The sequence below is a fragment of the Arachis hypogaea genome, chromosome 9 (assembly GCF_003086295.3).
Source record: "Arachis hypogaea cultivar Tifrunner chromosome 9, arahy.Tifrunner.gnm2.J5K5, whole genome shotgun sequence".
Classification (NCBI taxonomy): domain Eukaryota; kingdom Viridiplantae; phylum Streptophyta; class Magnoliopsida; order Fabales; family Fabaceae; genus Arachis; species Arachis hypogaea.
Genome location: NC_092044.1, coordinates 118,555,950 through 118,568,358, shown reverse-complemented (window position 1 = coordinate 118,568,358; position 12,409 = coordinate 118,555,950). Strand labels below are relative to the sequence as shown.

Here is a 12,409-nt window from a genome sequence, read left to right as displayed (position 1 = left end):
AGTTAGGCCCACTTAGCTTTTGGCCTGGATATGCCTTTATAATTCAATGAAAGAATATTCACCAAACTCATTGCATCTTAGGTTAATTCTATTTTTGTGGTGTTCTAATATATATGTGAATTTTATTCAATATATTAAACTTTGCATCATATACAGTGTTAATATGTTGTATAATGCCACTTTTTAATTTAGATGTGGAGAAAAAAATGGTGTAAGACGTAGTTATGGAGTGTATATATGCTTTACGCAATTGTGGTGTCAGGAGAAAAAATTGAACCGTCCGATTTTTGGATACACAAATCGGACCTTCCGATTTGTGGTTAAAAAATTAAAAAAAATTGGATACACAAATCGGACCCTCCAATTTACTTTCACCAAAATTCGGACTGTCAAATTAGTAAACTTAATTTTTTTTACAAAGAAATCGGATGGTCCTATTTCTTTATCCTTGGTTTTAGAAAAAATTGTCCCACATCTATGTCTAGCACCTACATTCTCCACAACTCACAATACACACATGCTTCTCATATCGAAAAAAATGAGCCGTATAATGCTCACACTTTTTTAGTTTAAAAATTTTAAATAGAAAACCCCATCTAATTAAGGTCTAGACAAAGACTACATTTCTTTAAATTCATTCAATGCTGATAAAAGTAGTCAAAGATAAGTAACAAAGAAATTAAAAATAATTGAGTCCAACTCATAGCCATGTGTATAATAATGTAAAATCCAGAAAGAATGACATTCCATATAAATAATAATCACAATTTTTTCAATAACAAATAAAAATAGGAGAACTAGAATTGATAAATAAATTTATCAATCAATTTAATTATTTTCTTTTTTGTTTTTCCAGGCAGAGCCAGCCAAGATGGAACTCATGAGGAATGCATTCCTTATTCTTCTGTCTCAGCCTGATCCATATATATATATATATTTATATAGATCTGAATTGCAGTTATTCTTAGCCTAAGGTCCAAGAATGGTGATACTTATGATTCTATACTTTCTTTTTATCTTTTCTTCTTTGATGAATCAATCACAAACTGGAAAAAATAATGAACAAGTTGTTGACTTGTTGCTGCTCTAACTTGAAGATGGCATTGCCTTGTCCTCCAAGAAAGACCTGAAAAGAATGAAGGCTTGGCGCGGCCGATGAAGCGGAACCTCATGGCCGGCTCCTCTTACAGTTACTAATGTCAGTCCTTTGTAAACTTGACTCCAACCACCAACCTGAAAACAAAAATAAAGATCTCAGCTAACAGATATGATTAGTGTCTGCTTCATTGATTAGCTTGTTAATCATGGTAATTAGTCAGTACCAACCTTGCCATTATCATACCAAGGGTACCAGTTGGTGAGTGTTGGTAGCTTCAATGCATCGATCGAATATCGAGTCGCAGTGACTGGAACCACTGAATCAGTGTCTCCACTGTAGCCAAGAAATATAAAATGAATATAGTTAAGGATTTAAAGCATTCAATTCCATTGTTGTTAGTTATGTCATCCACCTTAATCATGAAATAACTATTGCTTACTAAATAAAGCTACAATGTCATTATTAATTTATTTATTAGAATAAGTTGGAAATATTCTGCTACAATTAGCATGAAGGAAGGAATTAATAAATCATGTTAGTTAAAGTTCCACAATGAATTTCAACTGGTCAAATATACCCAAAGTCAATGATATTGAGATTGCAATCAATTAGAGGGAAAGCAAAAGTAAGAACAACAGTGCCTAAATAAATAAATATATGCACTAGTCTAGTAGGCACAAAAAAACAAGTTTTCAGGGTTGGCTAAAGATTTTCTACATATTTGAAAGAATAATCAAACTTAATATTTGTTTGATCTGTCTAATCGATCCCACCTAACAATATCTGGTTTGGTTGTTGTATGTATTCCTTCCATTTGAAAATGATAGCTGATAACCGTTAAATAATTTGACATGTTTAACTATCACTCATGTGAATAGTCACTTTTTGTGAAATGCCACTTGGGAATCAGAGGCCTAAAATTTTCTATATCAATGAGCTTATATTGTATCTTCTTTGTAATCTATAACATAGAATCATCCTATTAACTCCTTAGACAAAGCAAAATCTATCAGCAGCAGAACCAAATAATTCATATGCTTCAATTCACAAAACAGTCATGGAAGATGAGAAGCAAAACTTAAGCACCTGTATACCCATATCTTGAGACCAGCACTAATAAGTTCGCGATATATAGGAAGCATAGTTAGAGGAGAATCAGTCCAATAGTTCCCCACAATATCACTGAAAAAAGATTCAAGATTCTATCAGAATAGTTTGTGTAAAAACATCTCAGTGTTGAATATATGAACAGGAGATAGACCTGCAAGTCTTCCATGAATAAGGAATTCCGGTTACATTGGCATGAAGCGCCTTCTGAACTTCTGGATGATTGAAATACAAGTCGGAATACCTCTCAGTGCAGGGATCGTATGCTCGAGACATCCACGGCTGAGTTTAAAAGAAAACAAGAGAAAATAACAATGGAACAGTTTGCCAAGATTGACCAAAATCTAAAGATAAAACAGAATTAAACAAGAATGAATCTAACTAATTTACTTCAGCTATTGCAAAATCTTAGGAGCAATAGTACTAGTTTCATGTTGATTGGTTCAAGAGGATCTACTAGAACTAGAATTTCATGTTAACATGTTCCATTAACAATTATGTATGGACTTGGATCTAGACATGGTGTTTATGAATAAATTGAACAAGTTGAGAGAAAAAGGCTTACATAGCGACCCCCCAAGTCGCGTCTGAGTGAGGACGTATCGTTACAAGGCTGCGTATAAATGCTATAAGGATCAATGTTACCCTGCTCAACAACTGCAACTTTAAGAGCTTGCATGCAAGGCACTGATGGATGCTGTGAAGAACCGAAATCACAAGCAATTCTCAGCATCCTGTATGTTGAATCCGATACCAAACCATGAGTCCACCAATACTCAAATGTTCCAACATAATCATGATAATCATCAGTAACAGCATTTCCAACCTTGCATCAATCAGTAAAAAATTCACACCTAATTAGATCATTACATATATAAATAAGGTTTACCAAAGGTTACATTTATCAATCAAAATGGATCTTACAATCTCTCACCATAAATCCCTTGAAATTTATCACTGGATTCTTGATTCCCTTGTTTCTCTCATAAACAATTTGAGACAACTGAGGAACATAGTGCCCTGAAAAGTAATTTTAGGGAACTGAATTGTTCATGAATTCATGTAATTCAGGAACCTAAATCTTTAAGAAAAAACTAGTATATCAATCAATCACCTGCATAGCTTTCTCCAGCAATGTAGAACTCTCTATGCTTATACTGAGGAAATCTTTCAAACCACTTAACAAGAAATGTATATGCATCTTCAGCTGTAAATTCAGGAACCCCAAGATCCCAAATACAAACACACAACCAACTCAAGATCATAATGAACAAAGCAAAATCGACATGATGAACAAATGTGACAACTTCATTACCTGTTCTCTGGTCACCAAATGTGTACAGATCCGTCGTCTTATTCGAGTACGAAAATCCGACACCAGCAGGAGAATCAAGGAACAATATGTTTGCCACTGCAACACCAACACCAGCAAGCAATCAAAAGCATGTAAAGAACAAGAAAACAAGAAAAAATAACACAGTTGGTGATGCAAAATTTTTCAATTTTGTTCATACATTTGTTCCAAGCATAAGGGTTCAAGTAAAGTGACTTCCCATCAGGCCTAATCCTAAAAGGGCCAATTTCTTCAGATGCACCATAAGCAATGGAGGAGCATCCAGGGCCACCATTGAGCCACAAAACCAGTGGTCTCTTCTCCGGTCGGCGGCTCGCCGGAGCCTCAAAGAGCCAGTAGAACAATGCACTCCCACTCTTCTCATTCACAGTGACATAGCCAGAATAATGAGCAAACCCCACATTCTTGGGTTGCCCTGGCAAATCAGTGACCCTATCTCTCTTCTGATCTTCAATTGGTGAAGAAGATAAGGAAACTGAAACTCCCACAAAAATGAACAAGACCAACAAAACAACATAGGAAAGATAAAAACCCATGTTTCAGCTAATCAAAACAAGATTTTTGCAGCAACCCAGAAAAGAAAAGAAAAGATTAAAAAAAATGAAGTGCTAATAGAATATTTCTGGGATTGCTAGCCTTTTAGCTTTAGCCACCTACCACAACTCCATGACAAAGAAACAAAAAAGCAGAGAGAATCAAAGAATATATGAGAGAACCAATGGGAATTTATGGAAGTACTCTAAAGGGTCAAAGACCAAATTCAAGTAAACACAAATCCCAACAAAAGTTACAGAAAAAGAAAAGATCTTTGATTCTTTCTACTCAGCAAAACAGATCTTAACTAGATAATTACTAGATTTTATTCAAATGACACAGATTTGAAGTGGCACCTGGTCCAGTTATTACTTACCTAAACTCAGATAAAGAAAAATCTAACAAGTGTGAAAACAACAGCAGCAAAAGAGAGAAAGGGATTATTATTGGTTAGAGAGACAGTAGAATAGAGACATGTTCATTAAAGCTGTGTCTTGATATTATGAATTATTTATAACAGTGACAACAATGATTGTTAGTAGTTGCAAAATGAGTTGTTAGCAGGTTCTTTCATTTCAGCAGCATGCATTTGTCATCAATTCACCCTTTGAATTTTCTTTGTTTGTTAGAGAGTTACTGTTACTATCCCTCACATTTCGTTGATTCATACCAGAGTCCAAGTTGACTGAGCAGTGAGTAGAGGCAAATGGCGCACATGGGCACTGCTCAAAGTTTCAACCTTTGAGGCTTTTAAATCCAGAGAAAATGACACGTGGATACCTGATTTTTTAGTCCGTAAATATTGAAATTTTTAAAGATTTAAAAATGTATTTAATTTTTCTAGCGTGTTTAATTTGTCTCATTTTAAACAAAGTTTTACGTGTGTATGTATAGTATAACTAAAGTCACATTTGATTTCTTTTGTTGGTTCAGACAAATCCAACTCAACACAAGAAATCTCCAAATTTTGAAAATGTCAAAAATTTAAATATATTTTTAAATTTTCAAAGACTTAAATATCTACTAATCAAAAGGTTAATAACTTATTTATTTTCTTCTCTCGGAATAAGTCATATTTAACAAAAAAATTTTTAATTATAAGTCGTATTTTATTTTAAAAAAATTTATATATATTTTTTAAATTTTTATAAATAAAATACGACTTATAATTAAAAAAATCCTTGTTAAATATGACTTATTCCGGTGTATCTGTATATTTTTTGAGACGATGATAATAGTTGTCATTGTTAAATATATTTTTTTTATTTATAACTAAAATTTTTTTAAAAATATCATACTTGTTATCTGTATATTTTTGTGTACTGCTGTTTGTAAATATATAAATTATTTGGAGATCATGATAATGATAATAGATTAAAATAAATTAAAAACACAGGATTCAAAAAATTTAAAGAAAGATCGTTGGAGTAAAGCTAACTCTATAATTTTTATTGAATTCGCGGGGTGCAACGAACTTGTTAGACTAAAAAAAAGTGATATTTAAGAAATTAAAATTAAGAAATAGTGTTTGAAAAAATATGAATTTTTTTATTTTATTTCTGCAAAAAATCCAAGAGATGGCACTTTCTTGGATTATCTATTCTTGTTATAATGCGGATTTTCTTTTATAATTGTCAATTCTTTTTATATTTATATATATTACTATAATGATTAAATTTCGTCTTATTAAATGTGAAGGAATTGATTGGGTTCATTTGATTGAACCACATTTAGAAACAATTTCAAAATGGTTATAATGAATAATTGAACATGATATTAGACTATGAAAATTAAAGTTACACACAACTCTTAATTACTTAAATTATGATTGATTTTGTTCTTTTAATTCATATAATATATATAATTTAGCAACACAAAGTATTCCATAACATGTTAGTATATAAAATAAGTTAATAGCATTCTGAGCTTGTCACCATCATCATAATTATCACTTGTTCATATTTGAAGCAAACGATTGAAAGTTAAGTTCAAAATAGTGATTTAGATTGGTTGCGTGCACTAACTCAAACGATCACCTTTTAAATTATTTTCATGTAATTATTGAATAATTTCATTCAAATTTTATTGTTATGAACTTAACTAGCTTTGATTCGACTCAAATAAAATATGAAAAATGGGTAAAAGATCAAAACATACACCTACTAGTCTACTACTAAATATATTATATCAATGTAGGAAAAGGTTGGCAACTTTTTTTTTTTTGGACGGGGACTCGGGCCAACAAACTAGCCCAGGCTCAGAACAGAGATCCATGCCCCCCTAAACCGACCCGTTATGTCTCGAACCGACCCATTATCCAATGAAGAATCCTTCGATTGCCGCGAGAGTGAAACACTCAATTTCGCTCCTACTCCTTCCTGGTTCCTTCACAGCAGGTAGCCGGCGACCTTATTTGATCTTGCATGGTTGATGATGCCCCTAGAGTCAAGACGACTTGGACTCTTCCCATCTGTTCTGTCTTCGCACCATGTTATCTCCGAAGCAGCAACCAGGCTTCATCAACATGGCCTTCCATCATCGCCTGGCCAAGCTCCATCATACCATCTTCCTTATATCTCAGCCCATGATTCGCACTGTGGCTCCCTTGCCTCATAATCCCCCGGCCGCAACTTTAAAATAGCCCTGTCTTGGGTTGCATGTAGATCCTCTGTCTCAGATCCCTGACGATATGGATGAAATCCTGATTTCCCTGTCTCATTGCCTGGTTCGAGCCTTTCCAATTCTGCCTAATCTCAACCTTCCTTTTGTTCTTTTATAATTGTTGCTTTACATTTGGACCTCTTCTCTAATAATGCTCTGTATGTCTGCAGGTGGTTTGATGCTCCAACTCACTGGTAATGTTTCTGCTTCTGCTGCTTTCGCCACCGCATGGGCTAACCGATTTCTGTTTCTGGGGGTCCAAGTTACTCCCTTTTCAGGTGAAGTTTCCATTAGGATTTGAATGTCTTGAATTATTGCCAAAGCCTCTCCTAAATCTGTCTTGGATTTGATTGCTTGTACTAGCTTTAAATTGTCAGATTCAATTAAAATTCTGCCCATTTGTAAGTTGTTTACTATGATTAATGCTTGCCTTATTGCCTGAGCTTCTGCCATGATACTTGATCTAGCTTGAATTTTACCTGAGAATCCTAACATGATCCTTCCCCTGTGATTTCTTATAACTACAGCTATTGCTCCTGTTCCGGTGTCTTTCTTGAAGGCTGCATCAACATTAGCTTTTAGCCAGTTCTCAGGGGGAGGTCTCCATTTCACCAGGTTAGTTTTTCTTCTAATTATTTCTGTTTTGTGTGTTTGCTGCTTTTCTACTTGCTTCCAGTATGTTGCCTCTAGTGCTGTTGCCTTGCAGATTGTCCATCTAGGATTAACCTCCTGTTGTTGGAACAACTTATTGTTCCTAGTTTTCTATATCTCCCACATGAGAAATCCTAGTTTGCTAACTCTCTTTTCCTGGTCTCCTCCACCCCCTGCTCTCAACCTCTTTATGCATTCGACCATCCACTTCCCGATTGAGCTAACAGTCTCCACTGTTGGGTCCATTGGCACTCCGCTCCGAACCATGTGGCCCTGACCCAGTCGCATAATAGCAAAGCATGTTCTACCGTCTCTGAACTTTTTAAGCATATTTTGCATACTGGATCTGATGCCATCTTTCTTTTATATAAATTAGACCCTACTGGTAATATATCATGGCATGCTTTCCATAAGAACATTTTGATCTTCTGGGGGACTTCCATTCTCCACACCTCCTTCCATATCTCCCTTTTATCCTCACTTGTTGATGGATTTTCATGTTTCCAATTCTGCCCAATTCTTCTCGATGCATAATATCCTGTTCTTATTGAATAATTTCCATCTTCCCTCCATGGCCAATATAAGTGGTCCTCTTTGTTCATCACACTGACAGGGGTGCTGAGAATCTCTTTGCAAATATCTTGGGAAAACATGCTTTCGATCTTCCTTTTATTCCACCCTTCACCGTTTGCAATAAGGTCTTTAACCCTTGAGTCATTTGTGCTGTTTGAATTGAGAGGCCCACTCCTCCCAGCTATCCAATTATCTTTCCAAATTCTGACTTTAGAGCCATCTCCTATGCTCCACTTTGCACTCTCCTTTAACAGTTCTCTTCCTTGTAATAAGCTTCTCCAGATCCATGACGCACCCTTTTTGCCCGATGCTGTCCAGAAGTTACCGTCCGGAAAGTAGATCGATTTCAAAGTTTGCACCCAGATTGCATTTGGGTTCTTTAATACTCTCCATGCTTGTTTTGCAAGGTAGGCTAAATTTTAATTTTCAAGATCTTTAAACCCCAGTCCCCCATTGCTCTTGCTCTCAGTAATGCTCTCCCATTTCTTCCAATGGATGCCTCGTTCCTTCCCCGATGCTGTCCACCAGAATCTTGCAACCTTTGCGCAAATTCTCCTGCAAAAGCTTTTTGGGAGTTTTATGACATTCATGATATACGATGGCATAGCCTAAATTACAGCCTTTATTAGTATTTCTTTGCCTGCTTGATTCAGCAACCTTTATTTCCATCCTTCTAGTTTATTCATGATCTTTTCTTCAATCCATGCTAGTGCCTTGTTCTGAGATCTTCCCCATATTGCTGGTAATCCCAGGTATTTTCCTGGCGTGTCCCGTGTTGTCATTCCTAAAATCTCTTCTATGTCTACCTTCGTTTGTATCGGCACTTGGCTTCCAAAGGAAATGCCTGACTTGTTCATGTTGATTCTTTGTCCGGATGCCTCTGTGTATTCATTTAGCACAGTTATGATCTGAAATATCTCTTCTTCTTTCGCTTTCGCAAATATTATGCAATCGTCTGCAAATAACAGGTGAGTAAGAGTCGGAGCTGTTGGGGCTATCTTTAGGCCTGTTATTTTTCCTTTCGTTCTAGCCTCTTGCATAAGAGTCGTGAATACCTCAGCTGCTAAAATGAAAAAGTATGGGGATAGTGGGTCCCCTTGACGAAGACCTCTCTGAGGCTTAATCTTCTTCGATAGTTCTCCATTGACCTTGATCCTATAACTTGCGCTTCTTACGCATTTCATTACCAAATCAATCCACTTTTCGGCAAATCCGAATTTTCTGAGCACCATTTCAAGGAAATCCCATTCTAGCCTGTCATATGCCTTATTCATGTCTAACTTGATTGATATATTTTGTGATCCCTCTCTTCCTTTCTTATTTAGGCTATGATAAACTTCTTGGGCAATTACAACATTGTCTTGTATTAGCCTTCCTCCCACAAATGCACTCTGGGTTGGGGATACTATATCCTTGAGAAACCCTTTCAGCCTCAACACTATAACCCTGGTAATAATTTTATAAATAAAATTGCAGCAGCTGATTGGTCTTAATTGATTAAGTTCTTCCGGATCCTTGACCTTTGGAATTAAAACTACTATGGTTTCACCAATCTCTTCCGGTAAAAACCTTTTCCGAAAGAATTCTTTGACTACTGCACATACCTCCTTCTTGATTATCTCCCAGTGCTTTTGATAGAACATTCCATTTAGGCCATCTGGTCCAGGAGCCTTGAGGCTGCCCATATTAAAAACTGCTTTTCTGACTTCATCTTCTGTGACCTCTGAGATTAACTCCCTATTCATGTCTTCCGTGACCCTCCCTGGAATATTTCTTAAGGCTGGTTCACAGTTCCTATTGTTACTCGAAGTAAAAAGTGCGTCAAAACGCTCCTCGATGTGCCTCGTAATTCCTTTCCTGTCCTATATCCAAGAACCCGCATCATTTCTCAACTTATCGATTCGGTTCCTTCCTCTTCTTTGAATGGTTGTGGCATGGAAAAAAGATGTGTTCTTGTCTCCCCATTTTAGCCACTTTAACCTAGCTCTTTGTCTCCAATATTTTTCTTCCTGTTTCCATAATGCTGCTATATTCTCTTTTATCTGCTGTATTTTCTCCTGCTTCTCTTGTGTTAGGTCTGACTCTTGTAGCTTCTTTAATTCCTCCTTCAACTTGTGGATTTCTTTATCTGCTCGTTTTAGCGTCCTCCTGCTCCACTTTTTAAGCTCCTCTTTACAGTTCTCCATTCTTGTTGTTATTCCTTTCCAGGCGCATCCTTGTACGTTTTCCATTTCCCATCCCTTCCTTACCGTATTCTCACACTCCTCATGATCAGTCCAAAAGGCCTCAAACTTAAAAGTCTTCTCTATCCTTTGAACTTGATTAACATCCAAAACTAATGGGCAATGATCAGAACTGATAGCCGACAGAGCTTTGAGTGATGCCTGCTGGTACAAGACTCTCCATTCCCAATTGACTAAAGCCCTATCTATCCTCTCCCTTGTTACAACTCCATTCCTCGGATTTCCGAACCATGTGAATCTTCCTCCTTTGATATCTAAATCCATAAGATAATTCAAATCTACAAACTGCCTGAATTCCCTAACCTGATTTAGTGGCTTTGGATGTAGACCTATTTTCTCTTCTTGGCTTTGGATGATAAAGTACTAAATTGGCCCTTCTACATTTGGGCGTAATCCTGTTTTGGTCCTTAAGGTTTAAAGTGTCCTATTTGAATCCAAAAAAGTTTCATTTATCTTCAATGTAGTCCTACCATGAGGTCAAAGTTAAATAATTAACAGAATGTCTTACATGACAGCAATACAAGAATAAAGTCGATAATCTGAAAAACAAGTACAAGTTTCAGAGACACAAAATCAACCATAAATGCATCAATACGTTTATTTATCATTTTTCTTACAATTTAAATGAAATATTTTTCTGTAGAACTAAAGAGAATGATATTTTGGTGCGAATATATTTTGTTAATTGTGTGAGTCAGTGTTTCGAGTATATAGTTTTTCAAAAAATTTTGTATTGCACATCAAAATTTTTGTATTAGCACCAAGATTTTTGTGTTGTACACCAAAATTTATATGTTGTGCATATTTTATTGTCATAGTATACAAATTTTTTCATATAACACAAATTTTTGCACATAGCACACAAATTTTTACATTGATTAGGAGAAGAAAAAGATAAAAACAACAAGGACGACGACGACGACGACGATGATGATGGTAAAAGAGGATGAAGAAAAAAAAATTAAATAACAACAATAATAACATCAATAAGATGAGAAAGAAGAAGATAGTGATGATGACAACAACGACGGGCAGAAGTGACAGCAATGACGATAAGAACGATGTTAAAAAAAACACACACAAAAAGATGATGATGATAATAACGACGATGATAATAACGATAATAATAACGAAAGAATAAGCGTGCGGACTTTGTTAAAAACTTGGTTCAAAATATATTTCAATGTATATAATTTCTCTAATTTTTATATGGTACATCAAAAGAAATTTTTTAGTTTAATATATACTTTTATTAGGTTTCCTTCCTTTTTCAGATAGAGGTTTTTTCAAATTAATTTTAATATAATTCTATTAATCTTTTTTTTGTTCAAAGAAATATTTTTTAAATTAATTCTAATATACTTTTTATTAATCTAACATATTTGAACTCAAAAAAAAGAAAAAAATAATTTTATGTGAACTTAATTAACATATGATAATAAAAGAATTTCATTTAGGTACAAAAAATTTTATATTCATCTTTTTCTTTTTTTAAGAAAAGAATACCGAATCGGGTTCTTCTCCTACTCGTATCGAATAGAACATGTTGAGCCAAATCTTCTTCATGAAAAACCTGTTTTATTTATATCGAAAAAATCGTACGGATTTTTTAAAATTATGTGCTATTGCTCAAATCCGTAGTCAATCCTATTTCCGATAGGAGCAGTTGACAGTCGAATCCTATTTTTCCCATTATTTTCGTATCCGTAATAGTGTGAAAAGAAGCCCGACTCCAAGTTGTTCAAGAATAGTGGCGTATATTAAAATTAACTAAATTATTTATTTTACATATTTTTTAAATAATCTAATATAAAAAGTGTTAAATAATAATTAAACCATGGTTGAATAATAGCATATAAAAGTTTATACTATAGCTTAGACTCTGTTTAATAGGCAAAGTCATTGATCAGTAGCAAATCACTTACTACTACAGGATTGATTAGCAAAAATAAAACATACTATATTGTAATAAAAAGAAAATTAAAACATATTTAATTATTTATGTGTTGGTATGTTGGCTGTCACGTGTCAAAAGTGTCGGTAAACAATAGCAGTATGAGATCATGAATCACGTGTCATATAATAATGTACTGGCAAAAATAATTATTTGTAGTAGTTTAGTTTGTTCATATACACATACACCTAAACGTCTTATTTAAATATATACATTAGAGTTTAATTTTAATG

At 34.7% G+C, this 12,409-nt stretch overlaps 2 protein-coding genes across 2 annotated transcripts; both read right to left on the bottom strand.

The window, feature by feature from the left end:
• Window positions 1-715: 715 nt before the first annotated feature.
• LOC112712583 (serine carboxypeptidase-like 27) lies at window positions 716-4,818 on the bottom strand. Its single transcript, XM_025765512.3, has 9 exons — window positions 3,721-4,818; window positions 3,522-3,617; window positions 3,321-3,413; window positions 3,141-3,226; window positions 2,772-3,032; window positions 2,361-2,488; window positions 2,186-2,281; window positions 1,327-1,432; window positions 716-1,233 (listed from the first exon to the last, which is right to left on the bottom strand). The coding sequence occupies exons 1-9, from the start codon at window positions 4,094-4,096 to the stop codon at window positions 1,087-1,089; spliced, it is 1,389 nt and encodes a 462-aa protein (XP_025621297.1). The 5' UTR covers window positions 4,097-4,818; the 3' UTR covers window positions 716-1,086.
• A 5,023-nt stretch (window positions 4,819-9,841) lies between these two features.
• LOC140175249 (uncharacterized) lies at window positions 9,842-10,486 on the bottom strand. Its single transcript, XM_072202210.1, has one exon. The coding sequence runs from the start codon at window positions 10,484-10,486 to the stop codon at window positions 9,842-9,844; it is 645 nt and encodes a 214-aa protein (XP_072058311.1).
• Between the last annotated feature and the right edge of the window lie 1,923 nt (window positions 10,487-12,409).